General features: G+C 41.5%; 1 protein-coding gene across 1 annotated transcript; it reads left to right on the top strand.

The window, feature by feature from the left end:
• Nucleotides 1-7,335: 7,335 nt before the first annotated feature.
• OTOL1 (otolin 1) lies at nucleotides 7,336-24,934 on the top strand. Its single transcript, XM_044434409.1, has 6 exons — nucleotides 7,336-7,428; nucleotides 17,891-17,972; nucleotides 18,916-19,290; nucleotides 21,103-21,192; nucleotides 22,912-22,983; nucleotides 24,036-24,934. The coding sequence occupies exons 1-6, from the start codon at nucleotides 7,336-7,338 to the stop codon at nucleotides 24,932-24,934; spliced, it is 1,611 nt and encodes a 536-aa protein (XP_044290344.1).
• The last annotated feature ends 697 nt before the right edge of the window (nucleotides 24,935-25,631 follow it).

Raw genomic sequence — 25,631 nt, 5'->3', positions numbered from 1 at the left:
GTCTACTAAACAGACAAGTTAATCTCTCATACTATCCTTCCCCCGATCATTCTTTCATTTGCTTTTGAAACAAACAAGAATTAACTTACATGAATTGAAGAAAGAAGACAATTTGTAAATATTGCCACAAGAATAGTGTTTTATTGGTTATAACAATAAACAATAAAATGTTTATTTTTGAATTTTAAAGAACCTTGACTTGTTTTAGTATTAGCAAAATTTATTTCTTATTTTCCCTTTAAAAGATTAGTTCTCTAATGAACTTATGTTCTGATTGTTTTATTTATATTCATATATATTTAAAAAATCAGTAAACATCTTTGATTTACAAACTGTCCTTCTCTTAATATCAGTGTTTTAAGACAGAGGGCTTTCTTAAGTGACCTGGGAATAAGTTGTGGACTTGTCAGTTCCAAGCCAAACTTTTTGAATGAGTGTTGCAGCTGAAGTCCAGAACTGGGTGGTTCAGAATTCACCAGTTCAGAAATCACTAAAGATAATGTGAGCCTAAAAGACCTAGTTCAAGGTTTCCTGGTGAAACATACCAGCAGGCAACATGAAAGAGAAGTGATGCTCTTTATGAATTTTGTACTCCTTGTAGCAGCTCTGTGGCTGCCAAGACTCCTAGAAGGGTAGTTTCTGAAGACTTCATCATCCCTACTGGACCCACACTACAATTCCAGGGAACCTGGCAATTCAGAGGCTTTTGGAAGGGCTAATCAAGGCTGCAGTTGCAGCATATCTTGCTCCTGAAAAAGTGTGTTTTGGGGGAAAAGGGAAAGTTGACTGAGTTCATGAAGGGTCAGAGTGGAAAGACCTACAGGTCTGGTTTTGTGTCTGATGATACCTTCAGGAGCTCAGAAGACCTCTGTCTTTGAATGACCTGACCTGAAAAGAACCTAATTCAGAATTAGGTTTGTTCTAAATCAAATTAAAGGTTTCTAAACCCAAATCAGGTTATTGTAGGTGATCATACCAATTCAAGGGCTGTGAAGGTCATCCATCAATATTTTAAATAAGCAACATGGCTACAGTGGCCTCTTATGCAGCACCAATGAAGAGTAAATGTACCAGCAAAACGGAGGACAAAAGAAGACAGAAATGTCATTGACTTTGCACACATGCGCACGCACACACACATATGCATATTTAGAAATAACTGTAATTCAAATACCCCAACAAAAAGGACAGAAGACAGTTATTCATAAAACATGTATATATTAATGTATACATATAATGTGAATATAATGTATGATGCATATTTAGAGATAATTCTTATAATCTGGGTGGATATGTGGTGCATCTCATCAAGGTGATGATGACTGAGTCAGTGACCTGTGTACCTGCCCAGTCTGCTGTCCAGGTGTTAAGTATTGCTGGACAACTACAAGACCCACACGTAACTCTTTATGGTTTTTTGACTTTGAACTATGCTTGGACTGGACAGCTCTTCAAACAGAGGACACTTTTCAGTGGAGGCCCATCCTCTGCCTGCTCTTTAAAACACAGAACTGTTCTTTGTATGACAGAAATCTGGTACTTGGCACAGTTCTTCAGATATAATTTGGACTGTCCAAACATGCAAATAGGAGGGTGAAGGATGTATTTTTTATTTATTTAGAGTATTTGTATGCTGTCCCATTGCATAGCTTCGGGATGGCTTACATAAAATAAAATAAAACAAAACATAATACAAATAAAATCCAGATCCACCCTGGCTGCAGATTAAAACCTATATAGCTGAAGTTAAAAGTTATTAAAATATTGTTGAAATATAAAGATCTTAGCCTGGTGCTGAAAAACAAATAATGACGGCACCAGGCGGACCTCTCTGGGGAGCACATTCCATAGGCGGGGCGCCACCGCAGAGAAAGCCCTCCTCCAGGTACATTGCCTCCTAATGTCTTTCACAGAGGGTTCCCGGAGGAGGGCCTCTGCTGCCGATCTCATATATATATATCATATAGATCTCAGGATATAGTGTATACTGATGTCACAAAAGAGCCTTTGTCACTGAGACAACACTGATGATAGTTTTTCTCATTAGTATTCCAGGGGGATTTGGGACATTTGTAGCATAATGTCTTCTCCTTCACGTTTTCGGTGGTACCTCTCATGCCTACCTCAGTAACACTCAGAGGACTGATGCAAGCATTGGGTACATCACTAGCAGATCCTTGAAACATTAATACGGCAATCCTAAATGCACTTACTAGGGAGTAAGACCCATTGAACACAATGAGACTTAGTTCCAAGTACAAATACATAAGCTTGTGTTGTTAGCATTCCAGATACTCATTGTAGCAAGAGGATTGTCTTTTAGACAGTGGTTCCTTCAGCAATCTATCAACAGCTTTAATTTAGAATTTGGTGTTCAGAAATGTTTTAAGGATTGTGGCCTTTGAGCTAAAAGGTAAACCATCCTAAAAAGAGATGAAAATGATGCTAAATTGCACACATGTCTATTTAATAACTCTTGTAAATGAAATGAAAAGAAAACAAAAACAGCCAAACTAAAGAAACACACCACCAGCTCAGTCTTCTATTCAAAATATGTTGCACTTCATTGCTATTTGGTTCTGGACACTGTACTTTCATAGAATAAATTAATTCAAATAAACTATTGTGTTTAGAAAAAATGCATTCATTGAGGAAAGAATGAGGAATGAAATAAAGATGCTGTGCTTTAAATTGGTGGGTAACTTTGCTGATGTGTAACATTGAAACTTTTTGATTCAAAATGTGCATTATAATTAAGCCGCACTTGACTGAACACAAGCAAATAATTCCCTTACAATTGCAAGTTCAAATTGCCCTTTTGTAACAACACTGCAGTTTGTGTGCCTGTTATTATATTTCATTTCAATCACAATTTTTTGAATGCAAAACTATTAACAAAAGCAGATTCACCCCTCCTTTAATGTTGTAGTTTTATCATTGTGAACAAATGAAATGCAGTTCATGCTTTATTGGTTTCATACTGTTATTGCTACTTACAATAGAGTGTAATTAGAAACATTTAAATTCTGTAGACATTAAACAGAGATTTTCATCCATGCATCAGTAGCAGTTTGTTGTGGTAGGAACCTGGGCTTTGCCCTAAAGTTGGGCTTTTGTGAAAGATATTACCTTGTTCTGAGCATATTTAATCTTTGCAAAGGGTGCTTAATTTTTTAATTGCCAATAGGGGAATAGGAAAAAGTGGTGTTCATCACAAAAATTTGGTGGCCACCAGTGGAAGCTGCCTTTATTTACTTACTTACTTACTTACTTACTTACTTACTTACTTACTTACTTTGTGGCAGCTGCCATCTTCCCCCTTCCCCCAGAATGCCTTAACACAACACACCATCCAGGGGATCTGGAAGGAAGGAAAACATGCATGTGAGTGATGGAGCAAATGACCTTTAAATAAATTAACAGCAAAACTAATGCAATTCCTGTGACTCAAGAAGGAAACAGCTGAGGGTCTTTACCATGAAAGCAAATGGAATAAGACCATCTAGTCCAGCATTATGCTCACACATGGGCATATTAGTTTTCTGAAGGAAACCTGCAGTCAGGGGAAGAGTGCAATAGCACCATCTGGCTCATGTTCCCCAGCAATTGGTGCACACACACACACACACACACACACAGTTTCTGATACTGGAGTTGACATTTAGTCTCAGGTTAGCCTTATCCTCCATGAAGGGATCTAACCCCCCTTTAAAGCCCTCAGAATTGGTGGCCATCCATCACTGGCAGTAACAGATTCTGTGGTTTAACTATGTTTTATTTTATTTGTAAGCCCCCCCGAGGCTTAGGCGAATGGGGCAGCATATAAGTTTGCTAAATAAAATAATAAATAATGTTCTGTGTGGATAAGTATTCCCATTCATCTGACCTGAATCTCCCCTCAGTCAGCTTCAAGAGATGTTTCTGGATTGTAGTATTATGAGGGAGAAAAAAAAAACTCCCTACACACTTTTCTCACACCATGCATAATGTTGTACTCCTCTACTTCATCTCCCCTTACTTGTCTTCTTTCTACCCTAAGCAGTTCCAGTGTTGTAAGTTTTGCATCACTCCCTTGAAGTTCCCTGCACCTTCTTGAAATCTGCAATATCCTTTTTTAGGTTCTTTTTTTGATTGACCTAAAAGGTCTGTAGTTTGTAACTGGGACTGAAGGAAATCTATCAGTGTGATGTACTTCTGACAAGTCACACAGCATATGAAGTTATGATGATAAATAGTCTGGTCCTAAAATTTATTTCTCCAGCAATTATGAGTTGAGCCTGGGTTGTAGCTCGTGCTATGTAATTCTGCACACATCTCAGCATACCTTCAACTGACAGCCAGTTTGCTTCCGTTTCAGCCGAGGACAGGAAATCAATACTGTGTATTTCTAATTCTATTCTTATGTGGAAGTATTCCAGGTTTAATTGAAGAAAAGGCATAAACATGCCTTAACCTGGATAATGGTTCTTGTGAGGATGCTAAAAATGGATGACCTTTAAAGGTATTTACACAATGAAAGCAGCAATTCACATGAAAAGGGGAGCGGAAAACCAGAACAAGATAAAGATGACATCAAAGCAGTTGAAGTGATCTTTAGAGTGAAGGGCGAAGAGGCTTGCATGCTCTACTACACTCACATTTTGTGGCAACAGATGCCTACAATGTCATGAGAGGTATGGTAGTGTACTGGTTAGAGTGCATACTAAAAAGCAGAGACATCTCCCTGCTGACAAAAGTGCGTATAGTCAAGGCTATGGTTTTCCCAGGTGCAATGTATGGCTGTGAAAGCTGGACCATAAGCAAGGTTGAGTGCCAAAGAATTGAGGCCTTTGAATTGTGGTGCTAGAGAAGACTCCTGCGAGACCCCTGGACAGCAAGGCGATCAAACCGGTCAGTCCTAGAGGATATCAACCCTGAATGCTCTTTAGAAGGCCAGATCCTGAAGATGAAACTCAAATACTTTGGCCACCTAATGAGAAGGAAGGACTCCCTGGAGAAGAGTCTAATGCTGGGAACAATAGATGGCAAAAGAAGAAGGGGACGGCAGAAGATGAGGTGGCTAGATGGAGTCTCTGAAGCAGTCGGTTTGAGCTTAGGTGGACTAAGGGGGATGGTGGAGGACAGGAAGGCCTGGAGGAATGTTGTCCATGGTGTTGCGATGGGTCTGGCACAACTTTGTGATTGACATGACATGACATGACATAACTGGTTAGAGCAGAGGTAGGTGATAGAGCTACTGTGGACATTAGTGTATCCCCAGACACATTTCCTTGTGTCTGCCATCTCCTCTCTGCTGAAAAAGGGCATGCAAATCCCATGCAAATTGCAATTGTCAATTCATATGTATACCTGCACATTAAGAAGGAATAACTATAAGTTATATAAACACAGAAGACATCTCTCCATAAAGGGGCAGAGTGTCAGCTTTCTCACTTGACTCTGCAGGTGTCGACTGTTGTTGGGCACTTGCAAGATCCCTCTTGCTGTCATGACTTCTTAGGATTCTTTATCTTTAAAATGAACTTGCTCCAGACAGCCCTTCAACTAGAGGGGCCTGGAAGTAGAAGACTGTCCTTTGTGCACATAGCTACCCTAAACTGATGCCAGCACCATCTGGGCTCTGCTACAAGTAGCAAAACATCTTGGTCCAGCACAGAAGCCTACTATGAGTAATAGGGTTTTTCCAGGGAGGAGGGTGACCCCTGTGTCAGCAGATCCACTACTGCTGTAAGCTTCTGCTTTATAGGAGCTTCATAAGAGCTATCCATGCTGCTGAGATCCATCCTCGAAGCAAGCTGACCACCATGGGGCACCATAGATAGCTCCTTTGAAGCTGAAAAGAAAATCTGCAATAGAGGAGGAGCCCCATTGACAGAGGAGTCACCCACCTTTCTGGGACCTTCTTGCAGGTAAATGTGCATTGAATTGCACCTAAAGCCTGCAATTTTATATCCATTTATCTGGGATTAAGCCCAATTAGACTCATCTTTTAGTGTACAGAGTTTTGGCCACCTTTTGTCTCATTCAGTTGATTTATTTTCTTCTTTGGTGCTCTGTATTTTAACTTCTGGTTGAATTTACAACTTAATGGGATTTTTACTGGCTGCCATTATTTGTTTTCACTGCCTGCTTAAATTTGATTGTTATATTGTTTATTGGTTTAAAGATTTATTGTGTATTTTATTGTATTTTATTGTCAGTCATCTTGGGCTTTCCACATGGAAAGGCAGGCTATAAATGGAACATCATGAAAAGAAGAGGAAAAATGTACCTCGGATTGGAAGAGCAAAATCAGGTACTGAATGGGGCAACATTATTGTAGTTGTAGTTTTGGCCTCTTAATGCATGTTGGAGGCAGACACTTTGTTCTCAGAAGCATGCAAAGTTTTCTAGTGTCTAATGTTTGCATCTAAGTGATGCAGAGGTTGTTCATGAACAAAGATAAATAGAAAGAAGAATGCTGCTCTTTTGTTCCAAAATTGATTTTGAGGCTGCTAGACCACCGAAAGTATTAGAAAATCTTGCAAATTCCTGGGAAGGGGTATCAGACTCCAAAACATTTTGAAGTGCAAGAATTACAATAAAATATTTCCTTCCCTTGTCCAGCACCTGGACTTACTCTCCCGTCTTGTCCTATAGTTTAATCTAGTGAAGCTGTCCATAACTCTCTGAACTTGGAGTATTATAGACATCGTATGGTAGGAGGAATGAACCCTGTCAACCATAAATGGTTGCTTTTGGCTGTGTAAATGTTTGCCTGGGAGTATGAATAGAGGAAGCTGAGGTGGCACCAGCATATCCATCCTTCTCTTCTTTCCTTGCTGTTCTCAGAAGCCCATCGCCAAGGTCACTCTTAGGACTTTGAAGCTGTAGCCAGGGCAGTTTCCCCCCTCCTCTGGCTGCGAAGTTGGAGGGAAGACACTGCAAGTTCAGAGTTCCAGCTCTGACTTTGGAGCAAGTTTCTGAGGTTGGGGGTGGGACTCTCAATATTTCTATGGCCATCTAGAACCTGTTAGGCAGCCATAGGATCTCCAGCTCTCACACACTGAACAAATAAAAAACTAATACAAATTAAATATTTCAGATACGCTCAGTTCTGTGAACGGTACACCAGCACTGCGCATACATGGTCTCCTAATGCCATACTTCACATTGTTACATGTGGAATGAGAGATGTGCCTGGACTTACATCCCTCTGCACCCAAGGATCCTGGAAAGATGAGTGAGCAAAAGACAAAATTGGGTAATTCATCTTGTTCAATTTGTGAGGCAGACAGACTTGATTCTAGGAGACCTGCATTCAAGACAAGTCCCACATTTATTTCAGGCGGTAACATGATTGGCCTGGGAGAAGATGCCTTCGCAGAGCCTCAGCTGACCACATGGAAGTTGACAACGGTAGAGTTCCTTCACAGCATTGTCATCAAGGTGAGCCTATTCCTGTTTAGACAGGTAAAAGACCTACAGCTCCCAGCATGCCCCAGATAACTATGCTGCAGGCCTTTTCTGTCCAAACTTGCATAGAATTGCGCCCAAAACACTTTAAAAAATTAACACAAAAACAGAGCTGTGTTAGTAGTCACATCTGCTGAGAACATAGCTATTCAGGGAAGCCCCCTTGTGTCCCTGGAGGTAAGGACAGGGCGTACCCAAGGAACAATTAGGATGTCTAGCTGCATAAGTACAGGGAGTACCTTGTAGAGTGCCAAGCTGAACAACCAACTCCTGACCAGCCCAAGGTACTGGATTTGCATGTCCTCCGATTTCAGTGTCATCCTGTTGACTTGCTAGAAAAGTTACCAATCGCAGGTCTTCTCTGTGCCACACATTCTCTCATTGGCTGTGATTAAAGTGATGAAAGAAATAAAATACTGTACTACATGCTGGAGAATGAGATTGGCTTCATCAATGTACTTTGCAGGGTGAAAACTCCTGATCATAAGGTAGGAGAGAATAATAAGTATTTTATTCTCTTGGACAGGGGCTTACTGCAAGAAAAATTTGGGCTTCAGAATGTTGCTGTCAGTAGAATTTAGATTCATGGAAGCAATTATATAGGAAACAAGTGAACAGTTGTAAAGAGATAGTCTACTTTTCCTGGAGGAAACCTAAAGATGGAGGTTCCCATAGCAAAGGAGAACAAAATGTAACCCTTTTTTGTTTCCATTATAGACAAATGTTGGAAATTAAAATTACCCAATTCTTGGATCAGTGAGTAAAGGTCAATGATGATAGGCATATTAAATCAGAGCTAGAAAGAAGATATTAATGTGACAGTTCAGTGAAGAGTCATTAAATGTAATGAGACATTTTGGCAAAAAATATTTCTGTGGAAGAGTTTTGATACTTTATAAAATCTTGAGTTTTTGTTTAGAACACTTTTGGATTGGCTCCCTCTCAGTCGACACTTCAGATAATATGCAAATAAAAACATAGCATTGTATCCTGAATTTTCTTTTACCTCAAATGGAACAAAGCAAACAATCTAATGGATGGCTGCAAGCCAGATATCAAGCATAGGAAACATGGGAAGTTGCCCTAGCCAAGTCAGGACGGTTTCATACAGTATGATAAGCTATGTGATTCATAAGCTAGGGATGGCTTCTTGTGTTGTCTGAACCTAGCAGCAGAACCACTCTGGCTGGGTCTGGGACAACGTGACAAGCCACTGAGGCATATTGTGCTGTGTAAAACTAGTCAGAGGGTTAATAAGCTCAGTATTGCATACAGCAGCTTTCCTCAAACTAGTGTCCTCCAGATGTTTGGACCAAGTCCCATTAGCCCCAGCCAGCACACAGTTATAAGAACAGGGACATGTATCACAAAACACCTGGAAGGTTGGAAAAGGCTACACTGGCCTGTAGCAGCTTTCCGGAGTTTTGGAGGAAGGCTTTTCCCAGCCCTGCCTGGAGGAGCCAGGTGGATAAGGTGAAGGCAGGAGGAAACGCAAAAGAAGTAATCAACGATCTCCGGTTTGTTCAATGGAGCTTTCTTCCAAACAAGGTCGAGAGTGGCATAGTGGTTAGAGTTTTGGACTGGGACTCAGGAGATTCAGGTTCTAGTGCTGACTTGGCCATTAAGCATGTTGGGTGACTTTCAGTCAGTCGCTTAGTCTCACCCCAACCTACTTCACCAGGTTGTTGTGAGGATAAAATGGGAAGGTGGAGGACCAAGTAAGCACATGACTGACTGAATACTTTAGAAAATCTTTTCTCATTCCCTGACAGGAATAAACCATGCATGCAAATTGTGTCTCAAAGTCAGAAACTGAACTATAAAAGCTATGAAGTGAGAGCTAAGGTGATGTAGTGGTTAAGAATACTATATCAGGACTCAGGAGATTGGGGTTCTAGTCCCCACTTGGTCATGACGCCCACTGGGTCACTTGGGGATAGTCACAGACTCCCAGCCTAACCTGCCCGACAGATTTGTTGTTGTGAGAGGAAAATGAAGAGGAAGGGAAATTTGTGAGGTGTTTTGAGTTCCTTGCAAGAGGAAGAAAACTGGGATATACATGCATTTTTGTTTAAAAAATCAAACAAATGGACAGGGGATGCTGAAGGTTCTATTTGCTGGAGCAGGGTCTACAGGCAGTCTAGCTCAGTATCAGTGAAATCCTATCCTTTGCATTCAGATTATCCCTGGTGGAATCCCAGGCATCTTCAGGTAGGGCTGGAAAATGTCCTATCTGAAGCTCAGGCAAGTTCTGTTAGTCATTTTCAACAATACTGGGCTAGATGGACCCATGGTCTGACTCAGTACAAGGGAGTCTCCTATGTTCCCTATATGCCCTCCTGCCCCTCGAGAGCTGAGGCGGAGGCCCTTCTTTGGGAGCCCTCCCTGGAAGAGATTAGGAGGACGGTTATCCTGAGGAGGGTCTTTTCTGTGGTGGCACCCTGATTATGGAAAATGCTCCCCAGAGAGGTTTGTCTGGTGCCAATGCTTTTTTCTTTTCGGTACCAGGTTTATTTATTTATTTTTCGATTTATATCCTGACTTTTTCCTACAAAGGGCTCAAGGCAGCTTACATCATTCTCCTCCTCCATTTTATCCCTACAACAGCCACCCTGTGAGGTAGGTTGGGCTGAGAGTCTGTGACTGGCCCAAAGTCACCCAGTTGGCTCCATGGCTGAGCGGGGACTAGAACCCAGATCATCTGAGTCCCAGTCCCATGCTCTTAACCACCACAACACACTGGCTCTCCAGTTATTTTAATGTTTAATCGGTTTTCATGTGGTTCTATGTTATTGAATTATTAGATGCTGTGCCATTTTATCTGTTGTTTCTTGTAAACTGTCCCAAGATGCCAGTAGATGGACGGTCAATAAAAGCGTTAAGTAAGTAAGTAAGTAAGTAAGTAAATAAATAAATAGTGTTAAGCACCACTGAGTTAAATGGGATGTGCTCCCAGGTAAGCGAGTTTAGGATTGCAGCCAAAATCCATCATGTCTAGCAGGTGTCAATGATCCAGATCATGCAAAACTACACATCTCTATGAAATATCAGATGTTTGAGTGTTGATTCCTTTACACTTCTCTCACAATCACATATGGAAAGACAATCTTGGCTCACACATTCTTCTTTTAGAAACGTGTCTTACGCTCGTCTCAGTCCAACTTGAGCTCAGCAGCAATCCTGAGCTGTTGGTACTGCGGAAGACATATATCTAAAGAAATGATCAAATAATTCAAATCAAACACAAACATTTCAAAGAACCTTGGCACAATTGTTCCCCAATGAGTGGATCATTGGAGGTCAATATTCTATTACATGGACATGAAGAATTGGAGCTAGCATGTACAAACATGTACAGGTCATCATCCAGCTTTAGCTGAAGCTGAGGTATGATTGTTCAGGGGCTAGTCCTGGCGACAGATTCTGGAGGGAAAATTATAGGCAATATCTGCCCCTGCATATCATTTCTTTAAAAATTAATCTTACAGAACTCTTCTTGTAGAAGAACAAGACTTGAACCTGAGTTTGGAAAAAAAACCCTTAGGTTGAGGTTCTTAAAACAAATTATCTATTTTGAGCTGCACATTTAGTGCCATTTAGCTCCAGTGCTTAGGAGGGATGGTATTCCTTCCTTGGCACATCTTAGATTAAGCCTGACTTTGCAGATATTTTATATGTTCTCAGCTGTGTTCCTGTGATGCCTCTATGAATGAAGCAGCTCTTTCAATGCTTCTAGGCTTTCTCTCTTTTGTTTGTTAACCCTGGCATTGCCATTCTTAAAGCTCTTCAGTTCCATTTGCCAGCATGCTGCCTTTGATAGTTATGGGTTGTTCCAAAGATTCCTTCCTGAGCATTTAAGGTGGTGTTCTGCTTCAGTAAACCTCACAGGCCATTACCTTGCTAATTGTTTGCTGTACAGGGCTCATACAATGCAACAGATTGTCTTCAGTCATTTGGAGTAGAATACACCAGGGCTCTTCTGAAAAGGGAAGTGACCACATAACCTTTCACATCTTGCCACAACCTGTAGCCAGCATCTCAAAAACAGACCCTTTGTTGTTTGGTGCTTGGCTGGCTTTGAAGCTGGGGCTCTTGGGATGAGTGTCTTATTAATAGCTCAGGAGCACAAGGACTTCTCACCGTATTGGAGACAAAGTGCCCTATGAAGTAAGCCAGCCGGACTGCTGCGCATGCATGATGATAGTGAGTCATATTTGGGTAATGAGGGAGAGACCCTTCTGGGAAATAAATCTCATGGTACAGTTAAAAAGGTAAAGGTAAAGGTTTCCCCTTGACATTAAAGTCCAGTCATGCCTGACTCTAGGGGGTGGTGCTCATCTCCGTTTCCTAGCCGAGGGAGCCAGCGTTTGACCGCAGACAGTCTCCGTGGTCATGTGGCCGGCATGACTAAACACCGAAGTGCACGGAACACTGTTACCTGCCCACCGAAGTGGTACCTTTTTATCTACTTGCATTTGCATGCTTTTGAACTGCAAGGTTGGCAGGAGCTGGACAGAACAATGGGAACTCACCCCGTTGTGTAGATTTGAACCGGCGACATTTTGATCAACCAGCCCAGCAGCACAGCAGTTTAAACCACTGCGCCACCTGCATCCCTTATTGGTACAGTTACTAGCTTTCTATTTCTTGTTGACAGCCTGTACCTTGTGCCTTTGGTTAAGATGGTCACTTATGCCATTCCAGAAAAGAGGATATGCATACCAAAAAACAAAAAGGCAAAAAAAAGAAAGCATATTACTATCTATCTATCTATCTATCTATCTATCTATCTATCTATCTATCTATCTATCTGGATTTATATCCTGCCTTTTTCCTACAGAGGGCTCAAGGCAGCTAACATCATCTCTCCTCCTCCATCTTATCCCCACAACAACAACCCCGTGAGGTAGGTTGGGCTGAGAGTCTGTGGCTGGCCCAAAGTCACCCAGTTGGCTCCATGGCTGAGCGGGGACTAGAACCCAGGTCGTCTGAGTCCCAGTCCCAGCTCTTAACCACTACACCACACTGGCTCTCTAATATTTGCATGTATGAAATGATAAGTATAGTTTCAAATTTAGAACTAATTAAAATATAATGCATCTCATCATGGGGTGAAGACTGACTGCATGACCAGTGTGCTTGCTTTTTCTGTTCTCTAACTGTGGATGAACAACTTCAAGGCCCTTCCAGCTCTTTGACAGTCTTGGAAAAGGCATCACATCAAACAAAGAGCATATTCTAAGAGAGAACTGCCATCTGTAAAGGAAGGCACCCAATCACCATAGGCATGGACAACTTTATGAAGGAGCTGTCAAGATTGCTTCTCCTGTTTAGATAATCTGGCTCTAGCTATTTTTACAATCAAGCTAACTAAAATACCCTTTCCTTTCCTTTCCTTTCCTTTCCTTTCCTTTCCTTTCCTTTCCTTTCCTTTCCTTTCCTGCAGCTTCATGTACATGTGGGGTTGCATTTACTGGTGCTGGTAGGAAGATGCGCATGGGAGTAGGCCTAGGATAAGGTACTAGTCAAGGCATCTCTGTTGGCCAATAATTTGTGCAATCTTTCCAAAGCAAGCTCTTTCCATGTTTTCACCACTGTGGGATTACATCACAGACTTCACCTTGGCCATCCTGAACACCTCTGCAGGATGTTAAGATGGCCACCTTATGTTGGCCATGCAAAACTCTTCCCTTGTACAGATTGCTAGCAATGCAAGTGTACAAGTGCTTTGAGGTTGACAGGGACCTGAACTGTGGAACTCCCTTGCCAGGTTGGCCTTTTGATTGCTGATAAAAAGCTGGAACACTCCTCTGAGCTTTTAGTGATCAATGGTATTGTTTATTCTACAAGTTTCCCTAGTTTTATTGCATTTTTCAGTTTAACTGTTCATTTTGTTTCATTTTGTTTTCTTTCTCTTGTCTTGTCTTTGGAATTGTGGTGTATTATTGTTCCTGACTTAACTGCAGAGGACCTTGTGCATTCACTAAATGGAGGGGCAAATATTTTCAGTAAACAAGTAAATGATTGCATGATTGCCTGGTCATTTAGAACTTCCATTCAGTGGTGGCCTCCCAAGAGACTGAAGGGGCGGTCACTGATATGAAAAGCCTCATGTATTCAATGTGCTTGAGAAAGGGTAGCTGGGCACAACAGCCAATCATATTCTTACTGGTCATGGCCTTCCTGGCTGTGTGTTGCTGTGAAGATGAATTGCTTGTGTGTATGGCACACAACAGGGAGCATTGTTAGGGCTTTTCCTCATGGACTGTTATGTATCCAACCCTCCCTTCCTTGCCCTAGGCTCCAAAACACCAGACAGTCCTCTACAATGGCACTTCACAGCTAACAAGACAATGTAACTCTAAAAGCCCCCAGCAACGGGAACTATAGCTTCTGCTCATGTAAGCATGTGAGTATTGGAAAATTCCTTCCAATCCTTCCCTTTCATTCATGCTGCAGGATCCATCGTAGTGATGGTTCCTACTGGTGGAGAACCAGTCTGTGAGACCTACGCAAGCCCTCTAACTGGGGAGCTCATCTCTCCTGATGCCTTGCCAAGGCTCTCCCTCCTCTCCTGGGTCCCCTGCTGTCTCTTCCAAGGCATGCATACTCTTATGGTTGGCCTGGGCAATGACCTTGATGGAGTTTCAAAGCCTCCTTCCCTGCTTTGATCCTCCTGCCCTCCCGTTGCTTCTCCCGCAGTGTCCTCCCCTTCATAATTCCTGGAAAGTTGACCAAGAGTGAGTCCTTGGCTCCCTCACTACACATGCATTGGAAGTTTAAGATTTTTTCAGGAAATCCTTTAATATTTTAAATGTTCAAGTTATGTAGAAACCATGCAAAGAAACCTCTCCTTTGGCATGGTGCCACAAACTCATGACAATATCCTTCTGAGGGGAGATACTGTCCCTGGAAAAAAAATGTTTTGTTTTTTAAAGGCCAGTGTGTCTCTAGTTTCTTATTTGGGCCTCTCAACATTCTCCCTGAATTAATGACCTTTTCAGTAGGAAAATTTATATGAAACTTTATGAAAATGGAGAATAAGATATGGCTTGAAGAAGTCTGTATCTTCCTAATGGATTAAGCAACAAGTGTCTAGTTTTGCTTCCATTTATTCCTTCCTATTAAAACCTTTCAACATGTGTAATTGTGCTTGACTGGATAGTCATTATGGAATTATCTCTGACAGGGATTCAGCTTTGCCTTCCCCTCAATGAGCTGCTGTGAATGTTCTTCAGCCTCCTCAGAATGTTCTTGTTCACTCAACCTTGCACACCAGATGCTTTTTCAGGTTTTATTAAAGTCACTATTACTAATGTTGCAGGGGCCAACTTTTCATTGCATTGGATATTGGTTGTGTTTTTCTTTTTGCTTGTAAAAGGGTTCTGGAATTCAGAATTGGCAAACTTTTAATGAAAGACAACAGTCTTTTTTAAATATTAAGGAAAGTTGAACTGGTTAGTATTATATCAAGAAGTTTATAACAATGCAAGACTGGGAGTGCATTCTACGTCTTTGTAAAACCTGCAAATTTCTTGATTGATTTCACAAAGCTTGGGCAGAGCTGTGGACTGGATGAAGGCCAAGAGACGAAGAGTCAGGCTGAGGCCCTGAGTAGGCTGACTGAGTGACACACACAAACACAGATAAAATTCTGCATTTTTGTCATTGCCTTCCATCAATTTGTGGTGGTGCTCAGAGCAGTTTAAAAATGCACCACAATATATATATTTTCTAATCCAGAACAGATGTGTGAAACTTCCACTGAAGTTCCTCAGAGAATGTTCTTGAGGGGAGCCTTTTTCTTGCAATCTCACCCACAGGCAGTTGTTAAAAGCTACCACACCAGAAACATAGCTTCTTTCTCTGATCTGTTAATTAAGATAAGAGAGACCTTCCCAGCACCCCACACTCTACAAACCTGAGGCTCGTCTTTAATGTGTAAAAGTGCTGTTGGGCAGATATCAAAGGCAGGCATGGCCAGGCAGCTGCTGAGCATCCACACCTCTGCGGATGCCCCTAAGCCCTCTGGACTTCCTTCTCTTCTCTAACCTGCTACTTCAGCCTGCTTGGACATCCTGTCTTCTACTGTGGCCCAGACAATGGTGGTGGTGGTGGTGGTGGTGAGGAAGAGCAGTGGATGCTGGGGCCCATTAGCTCACTGGTTGTCTGCTGTCAAACAAGCTAGTGGTAGCCGTAGCAGAACTGAGAACCAAGACGAGGACCAGTTGCAGTTGATGAGGAGGTAGGACAACAGATCTCAAAAGCTACAGCCAGCATTTACTCTTTGGGACAGTCCCAAATCTGTTGTGAAACAGCTGTAAAATGCTTCCAGTGAAAAGAATGCTTGTTGATCCAACATAGGTTAGTATTTCTTTTGAATGTCAATTTCCTTGGCACCATTCCTTTAAAATGGTGGTGGTGAAACATGGACAAGCAGGACAAGCTCAGAGTGAACAGATACAACTAGGCCATCTAGATATTGAGATAGTTGACAGAAAAGTAGGATAAATGTGGGCAACATAATTGGGGTCTGCTGAGGAAACAAAATAATGTTGAAAACAGAGCATCTTTCCCAGAACCAGAACATTTGATAAGTCTGTAGTCATGGAATTAAGTAGCTCATGGAAGAATTTTCTAATCTTATGCTGGAAAGAGCAAGGCTTGGGCAATCAGGTGGAACCAGAAGATATATAATAACTGTGCCCAGGCTGCTGTTTTGAGATAGGTCAATTTTTTAAGAGATAAGACTAGGCTTCACATTATGAATGAAAGCCTTGCAAAATGTTCTATCTTCTCAGCTCCGCTCAGCTCTTGTAAACTCAAGAATGTGGCTTCCTCAATGGAGTCAATTTATATTGGTCTTCTATTTCCTTTGAATTTGAACTTTTTCTTCTTTTGCTTTCCCTAGCATGATTGACTTCTGCAGTGAGACTTGCCTTCCTGTGATGTTCCTGGTATGACAGCTTCTGTTTTGTCATTTTATCTTCCAGGGCAAGTTCTGACTTGATGAGATGTAGGGCCCACTTGTTTGTCCTTCTGTTTGTCCAGGGTATTTGCAAAGTCCCCTCCAGCACCATGTTTCGAATGCATCAGTTTTCTTCCCCGTTGACTTTCGTCACTGTCCAGCTTCCACACCCGTACATACAGATCAGGAATATTAAATAAAGTGGATAATCTTGGCCTTGAACTACATTGCATCATCCTTATCCCAGGATCTTTTCTAGTTCCTCCATTGTTGCCCTTCCTAGTCTCCATCTTCTTCAAATACCTTGACTGCAGTCTTCCTTGGAAGTGATTATTGAGCCAAGATATGCAAAATCTTTAACAAATTCAGTTTCTTTCTTGTTGACCTTACAGGTGTATATCTCTTCACCAGTCATGATTTTTGTTTTTTTATTATCCAGCTACAGTTCTGCATTTGTACTTTCTTCTTTCAGTTTCATCAGAACTAATTTCAATTCATTGCTGCTTCCTGCCAATAATATGGTAACACCCATATATCTTAAATTATTGAAGTTCCGTCCAGTTTTCACTCCTTCCTCTGATCCTAATCCAGCTTTTCTCATAATATATTTTGTGTACAGACTGAACAAAGGAGGAGATAAAATACACTGTTGTCTGACATCTTTGCCTACTGAAAACCATTCTGTTTCTCCATGATCTAACAGTCCACAATACAGATTATGCACCAGGGCAATCAAGTGCTGAGACACTCCTATTTCTTTCAGAACTATTCACAGCTTCTCATAGTTGTTGACAAACAATCAAAAATGTTGCTGTAGTCTGTAAATCCAATCTGAAATTCTTTGGTGTACTCCAGTAGCCATCGTATGTTTGAAATATGAACTTGAGTGCCTTTTCCTTTGAAGTGGCAGGCATTTCTCACTCTATATAGGGTAAAATTCTTCATTGCAACACCCTGAACATCACTTTTCTTGCATGGAAAATTAGTGAAATGGTCCTTTAGTTGCTGCACTATTATGCATTATCTTTCTTGGGGATTTGAATGTATATTGAACATTTTCAGTCTGTGGGGCATTGTTCATTTTCCATATTGGTTGACATATTCTTGTTATGCTTTGGACATATTCAGTCTCTGCAGCTTGGAATAGCTTTTTCAGCATCCGATCTACTCCAGGTGCTTTATTTCTTCCATGAGCTTTCACTTGATATTAAAATACTGCAGATTCTTCTCCTTTGAAGGAATCCATCATCATTTTTCTTCTGTGTGGGTCTCCTGTATATTCTTTCCACCTTCTCTTTATTTTATCCAAGTCATGTAGTATACCTTCGTCTTTGACTTTCAGCATTCCTAATTTTGGTCTGAATTTTCCTTTGATTACCTGGATCTTCTGGAAGAAGTCTCTTCCCCCCTTTTGTTGCTCTATCTCTTTGCACTGATCATTATAATTTTTTTGTGTTTATGTGATAGTTGATGAAAAGTTGCATTCAGGATTCTCTCCCTTTTTCTGTCAACTTTAAGGAACCATATAAGGATAAAAAAAGCTTGATTAGTGAGGTGAGCCAAAAATGCATTAACAGGGTAGAATGGAACCCTGCTGTCATTTGGTGCATGCAGGTAAAACTAGCTAGAACTTCTCTTCACATGATCTCTTAATGTTTTTTGATGGTGTTGCAACCTAGCACAGCGTTACTTCATTTCTAGTTTTACCTACCAGAAAGACAGCAGGGGCCCCTGCGGCAGTGTTTATGCATTTTTGGGTCTATCTAGGGAGGCCAGACATGAATTGCCACAAAAGAAGACATGCTGTCACAATAAATAAATAAATAAAATTAATTTGCATATGCTTTGCATATGCCAATCTACATGTGTTGATCCAAACTTAGAAATAATCATTCTAATTTAAACAGTAATATAGTACATCACACCAGGGGACCTGTGTGCCTTCCTGTTCACACTGCTGACTGCTATTTAACTGTGAATGTGCAACAGTTCTTATGTGCCTCACCTTTAAAAAGAAATGGGATGGGATAGTTGTTCAAACAAAGGATGCTACTCTGGTGGACTGTTCTTTGTGAAAGAGGACACCTGGCCGCCATACTACTGTCTCATGATTTAGAGTGTTCCAGTTCCTTCACATATATATCACGTTGTCGTTCGGACAGCAACCTTGTAAGGTTGGTCAGTATTATTATCCCTATGTTCCAATCAGGGGTGGTGGAGTCACACAGAGTGGAGGCATGTCTGAGGACTGAAAGTTAGGCTTCCCAATTCATGGCTGACAAGCTTGGCCATCACTCAGTGATTAACCACCCATTCTTGGTTGCTTAAGTGTTTGCTCCATAGGTACGCCAAGCCATGTACAGCAGGAGCAGGAAACACCCATATAACTCTCTTGCTTTTCTTCCTATTTAGTCTGGTCTCCAATGGGAAATCCAAGATGACTATCCAGTACCCTAGAGATGTTTTACTGTTGCATTCCTTTTTTCCCGCAGCTGCAAAGATGTGGCGAATATGCTGGCCCTGCACTGTCTTTGTTGCAATCATCACTGTTGGTGATCTGAATGTAGAGAGCAAAAGCACCCCATGGCCAAAGTTTACCAAGATAAAAGCTCTTGACAAAGTAGCCACTGACAGCCTTGATACTTCTGATGCACCACCCACTGAAGATAGCCTCTTCACTGAAACATCTGAAAATCGTGATGCCGCAATGAAATTGTCCACTCTGAACTATGCCTTCAGAACAGCTACCACTCTCTTTCCTTTTGAAAACTATACTCTGGACTCATCTGACTTCTTCTTTAACTGCTGCGATTGCTGTCCTGCTGCCCCAGGGGAGAAAGGGGATCCTGGAGAACCAGGATTGCCAGGTACGGCCATCAATTTAGGAGGTTTTCAAAGGAGATTGGACAGAATCATGGAGGAGAAAGCCACCAATGGCTACTAGTTCTGATGGCAACATGCCTATACGGTTTTCCCATGGGCAGCTGATTGTCCATTGTGTGAATACAATGCTGGGCTAGATGAACTCTTAGGCTGATCCAGCATGTCTGTTCTTACATTCTTATGGAAAAGTTATTGTTTATTGATGTTCTAGTCTTGTTGAATGATAATGACAGCATCATATCGTTCATGTTACCCAGAAAAACTCATCAACTGACTAAGTATGCATTTGGGAGGAAAATCTCTAGGCATTCACCATAGATGCACCATTCATGTCATCATGGATCAACTTTTAACTGCCATAATTCTGGACCAAGTCTATAAGCAAGACATAAAAGCAAGAGTCTGCTTCTGTTCATCTTCAGCATCTGGTGGAAGTATATTGCCTCTGAACCAGTTCTCAAATGATGGAAGAAACTGAAAGGGGCAAGGGACTGCTAATGATTTTATGACTGTGAACCTCCTAGAGAGCAATTTGCTGTTGGGTGGGATAGAAATTAAATAAACAAACCCAACCAATTCCCCACCACTCAGTTTTAACCAAAGCATGAAATGCCTGTAACCTTCCCAACCTTCTTTGGGAGCCCTCTTTGAATGACATTAGGAGATGGCTATCCAGAGAAGGGCCTTCACTGCACTGGCATCCCAGCTGTGGAACATGCTCCCCAGATAGGTGCTCCTGGCATTGGCACTTTATTCATTTTTGGAGCCAGGCTAAACCCTTTTTATTTTCCCATTATTTTAAGACTTAATTTTTATTTAAGTTGTGCTTTTATCATTGATATTATGCTGTGCCATTGTTGTTGGACCATCCTGAGACTTTTATGTGTAGGACAGGGTACCATAGTTTTAAATAAACAAATAAAACCAGTAACTAAGATGGCTGGTAAAATAAGGATTCCTTTGTCTGTATCCCTGTCAATTTCAGTACTTGTTTATTTAGATTTAATGCTCTACCCATCTCTTTTGGAGTTCTAAACATTTACTAGATTAAGAACAAAAATAGCATTATCATCAGAACTTAGTAATAATTGGAAAGTGTCTAAGAATGTCAGGTGAGGACCAGCCCAGACAATCTTGTTGCCTGAGGTGGAGGAATGCATGGACCACTTCCCACCCAAATTACACATAAAGAAGCCAAATGGATTATAATGGCAGTTCAGTCCTATTTCAGCACCAGCAGTGGGACAGTATTCTTCAAAGCAGTCTAGCATAGGAGGTCCAGGGCAGGGTAAGTGATATACAGAGCTCGGTCCTCCAGTACCCTTACTGCCATTCCTCAACCAGTGGAATAAGCTGCCCGAGGTGTGTGCTTCACTTTGCCAAATGTCAGGGCCAGTCCAGGATAAATGCAGTGGGAAGGTAAATAAAACAGTGTCTTAATGCAAGCTTATTGCTTCCATTGATTTAGCCACATAGATCCTTGATCCAAACTCAGTACAAAGTCTTGCTACACCTTGAAGGCTAATACACTGAATAAGGAAAAAGGTTCTGTGGGCTAGATACCTTGAACCTTCATGGCATAATGTGTTTGCTTTCCTTTAAGGTGCTACAAGACTTTGAGTTGCTTTTGACATTTGAGGTGCTACAAGACATTTGAGTTGCTTGCTGTGGCTTAATTTTTGTTTTCAGTGAATACATTATCCATAGTTCATTTGATATAGTTATTTTCTACAATCTTGTGATATGTGAATCCTTCCGTGTAACAGATTTGTCAAATGTCTGGGTTTTTAAAATAGGTCTTAAAGGAGAGATGGGAGAAAAAGGCCTTCCAGGTCTACCTGGGATTCCTGGACCACAAGGCCCAAAGGGCATCAGAGGTGAGAAAGGTAAGGAGAACAATAAGGAAATTGATTGTTTACAAACCTGAATGTGGATTTATTTTTCATCACAATGTTTTTAGATCACATAAAGGGAGAACCATAGCCCTTTCACGGATGAACTGGGAATAGTAGAGGTGGGGGGAGATATTTAATATCTCACAAGGCTAGAACCTAGGGTCATTCAATGAAGCTGAATTGTGAGAGATTCATGACAGATGAAAGAAATTGCTTCCTCACACTGTGCAGTGCTGACCTTTGTAATTCACGTCCACAGGATGTAGTAATGGCTACTAACTTATTTTATCTATTTATTTATTTACTTCCCCAATCCCACATGTTCTGGGTGATGTACAAGAAATTAAAACCAACAGTGAATAAAACTGACCAACATAACATATTAAATAGAACTGATATCAGAACTAATCAGGGAAGGCCTTAACTTAGAAAACTTTAAAAGGGGACTAGACAATTTCATGCAGGATAAAGCTATTAATAGACACTAGAGGTGACTGGTAAACAAGCAACAGGTTCTGGGCACAAGATATCCACCATGTTGAAGTTAAGCAGCTGGGGCTGGCCTGAGTTTGTAGAGGAGACCACTTGGGAACTTCATGTAGCTACCTTGAGTTCCACAAGGGGTGAGAAGTAGGATATAAATATATGTAAACACTTAAACAAACAAACAAACAGAAGCATTTGTATGTAGGCTGTCTCAGCACCATCAGAATGGGAACCCTGCAAAATTACTATGATCAAGTTGCATTTCAGGATGTATGCCCTATCTTTCAATAATATTCCCAGTGCAGCAGAGGGCAAGGCCCTTGAATATGAGTAACCCTATACATTGGGGTTCTGTTCCCACTTTCAGATGAACATGTAGTGGTCAGTGGCAGGGCCAGGAAATGAAATGCTGGTCTCACCTTTGTGTTCAATGAACACAGATAAGTCATTTGGGCACAGCTTATACAAAACACTGTTTCTCAAGGTCTCATTTCCACCAAAGCAAGTTGGCATGGAGCTAAGGGAAATGAGTACGGTGTAGCACTTCTGCTCAATTACAGAGGTTTCATGCCTTGCTTTGCTTTACCTACTGTTTCTATTTCTTTGAATCCTATATGCTAATACAATGCTTATTATCCAACAACGGATCCTTATGTAACAAAAATGGAGCCACCAGCACAGAATCGGGAGGTACTGGCAGATTTAAGGGAACCCCACATCTGGCAGAGGAATAACAAAAACCCATAAGCAGGACACCCCAACGGTGGCAATGCAGACTAAGTACGCACAGTGGCTACCGAATAACTATGGATAGGAGTGGAAACAGAAGGTTGGAAGTCTGGAATAACCTGCTTCAGCTGTCTGTGTGTCTGGACCTCTGAAGAGACCTCTCTTCCCAGCAACATTATGTTGCAGGTCCCACTTGCAGAGCTGATCAGAGATGCACAATACAAAGAAAGTCATCTGGTATCTTACCAGAGTTATAGCTAACAGCATGTGCTCTGTGTATTCTACCCCTTCTGTGCCAATGACCCTTCTTTACAGGCTACAGTGAACTAACCAACTGTTGTACTCAAAGAAGGGACACCTAAAATGTTTATTTGCATGAAAATGTGCACTTGTTTTAAGCCCAAGAGAAGGCACAGGGTTTAGAAGGCCATTGCAAATGTAATGATTTCATAAACAACACCCATAACGAAGCATATTCTTGTGAACATGTAATAGGAGATAAAGGAGAACATGGTGACCCTGGAGCAAATGGACTCCCAGGATATCCAGGCAAGCCAGGAGAACAAGGTATGCACACAAAACTTGGGGGAAATTATAGGGAAGGAACTATAGAGGATAACACCTGCATGCTCCATTTGAACTTAAGCTTCTCCATGGCCACAGGTCTCATATCCAAACTGTAGGACACCACTCTGTGGTCAGCACACATTTTAAATGCTTGCAACTATGGAGTAGTGGGTTGGAAAGTATGTGGATGAGAGAGGTCTGGTGATAGGGAAAAAGAGCTGAGAAGCTAAGAGGGAGGTGGAGAAAGCATGGAATGGGAAAAGATTAAATCAAACGGGAAGTTATGAGAGGGGATAGACAAGGAAATGTACTGATTAGCAGTAAGGAATAGCATATACTAGATCAACCTTTCCTAATCTGAGGCCATTCTGGCTGGGAATTAGAGGAATCGCACATCTGAAGTTCCTACACCGGAGCGCTTGTGCTGGAAAAGCAAACAAACATAAGTGTGGCATCACATTCGAATGAACAATTCTCCTTTCCTGGGGACAAATTGTGCCCACTTTACTACCCGCAACCCTGAACACCTTCTGAGCATTTAAATGAAGCACCACGAATAACAGAAACACTGCTGGCATTTTGTTGTGGGGTTTGGTGGTGGGAAGAAAAGACTTGAAATGTCTCTTCTGTGTTTCTCCATTCCATTTCACATTTTTAAAATTGCAGTAGGCTTTGCAACAGTTTGGGCTAGTTCATGCTATTCCTGGGCCACCAAATTCCCTCTCCTCCAGGAAGGGAAGCTCTTGGCTTCACTGCACACATCCTGCAACTTGTGACATTATGGCTTCACATACATGCGTAAGGAATCTATGCAGACAATATTAACTTCTTTTTGTTTCATTTTGGAAAGGACGGATTATGGCAATCAGGCTAGCACATACAGCTCTGAAGTCCTTGCATTGCTTTATGGGAAGGTTGTGATGGATTACACTGTGTTATAGGAGCATTATGCTCCTCTGAGCAGGAATGGAGATGGAAGACCAGGGATGATGCATGAATTGGGTGTTGCATACATTTCCTTGTGACCCTGTCTTTCTTTTTACCATGTTTAGGTGAACTTGGATTTAAAGGAGACAAAGGAAACTACGGCCTGCCTGGAGCCAAGGGGCAAAAGGGTTCCAAGGGGGACACCTGTGAAAATGGCACCAAAGGCGAGAAGGGGGACAAAGGTGAACTGGGATTACCAGGCATTGATGGGGAAAATGGAGAGAAAGGAGAAAAGGGGGATCTTGGTGAAAAGGGCTACTGTGGGGATCCAGGTGATAAAGGGGAGAGGGGAGAAAAGGGAGAGATTGGTCCCAAAGGAGAAAAAGGCATCAAAGGAGACATGGGAGTGGAAGGCCACCATGGGGATGATGGGCCAAAGGGAGAAAAGGGTAACCCTGGTTTTAAAGGAGACAAAGGTGACCCTGGGCCCATTGGAATGATGGGGCCTCCTGGGATGAAAGGCATTCCTGGCTTCAAAGGAATTAGGGGAGCTCCTGGGAAGAAAGGTTCAAGAGGTCCCAAGGGCTCAAAGGGTGAGACATCAAGTGTTCCTCGATCAGCTTTTAGCGTTGGTCTGTCCAAGCCATTCCCACCCCCTAACATGCCGATTAGGTTTGACAAGATTCTCTACAATGATCAGGAACATTATAATCCTTTGACAGGGAAATTTAACTGCAGCATTGCTGGGGCATACGTCTTCTCCTACCATATGACAATACGAGGGCGGCCTGCCCGCATCAGCATCGTCTGTCAGAACAAGAAGATGGTTAGGAGTAGGGAGACCCTTTATGGCCAAGAGATAGACCAAGCCTCCTTCCTTACGATTTTGAAATTAAACGTGGGAGATCAAGTTTGGCTGGAGGTGACTCGAGACTGGAATGGGGTTTATGTTAGTGCGGAAGATGATAGCATATTTTCGGGCTTCCTCCTATATCCAAATGAAGTATTTGACACTTTGCTATAAGAATGGATTTGAATGAAATACCAAGAAATGTTTCCTTTCTTTCTTGTTTATTTTAAACATGCATCAATCATAGTTCACTTATTAGAAATATTAGAAATATATAAGTACATGTATATAAGTATATGTACATTAATGGAGGTGCCTTAGAGCAGGCCACATTGCTCACAGAGAATCTTCATTGGCTTATAAGAGAAAATTTTAGAAATGTATTTTGGAAATGGTTGGGAGATAGCGCCAAAATATTTCCTATTTTAGTGATGTGGTTATTAGCTAATTAAAATCACACCATGTTATTCATTTAGTTTTAGATTCCTGCAGACAGGATCCAGTCTTGCATTCCTGCATTCTTGAGCCTCTTTGGCATTGGTGGTGATATTTTACAGTGTGAATTTGAATGACAGGGCATCATTTTACCCAGAGTCACCTGCACTCAACAGCTAAAAATAGCCTTTGATCAATTCTACCAATCGTATTAATAGATTATTATTTCTGGCCTTTCAATTCAGTATCAAGTGGAAATGCAAAGCAATTAAGGTTGGACGTAGAAATGGTATCATATAACCAATGCATTAAAAGCGTATCCATTCAACAATACTTTTGTACATAAGTGAACTGTATTCCTTTGGAGTGTTCTATAATAAAGTAAGATGACTGGCTGATTGTAAGTGTTTTCTCCATATCTCCTGTTAAACATTAA

The sequence above is a fragment of the Varanus komodoensis genome, unplaced genomic scaffold (assembly GCF_004798865.1).
Source record: "Varanus komodoensis strain SLA01 unplaced genomic scaffold, ASM479886v1 scaffold28, whole genome shotgun sequence".
NCBI lineage: Eukaryota > Metazoa > Chordata > Lepidosauria > Squamata > Varanidae > Varanus > Varanus komodoensis.
This window is presented reverse-complemented; position numbering and strand designations above follow the sequence as displayed.

Excerpts from the sequence above, each read along its gene's own strand:
- OTOL1 (XM_044434409.1), top strand. The coding sequence starts at position 7,336 with ATGATTGGCCTGGGAGAAGATGCCTTCGCAGAGCCTCAGCTGACCACA. Across the intron at positions 7,429-17,890 it reads TTCACAGCATTGTCATCAAG|TTGATGAAAAGTTGCATTCA; the intron begins GTGAGCCTATTC and ends TTTATGTGATAG. Across the intron at positions 21,193-22,911 it reads GGGCATCAGAGGTGAGAAAG|GAGATAAAGGAGAACATGGT; the intron begins GTAAGGAGAACA and ends AACATGTAATAG.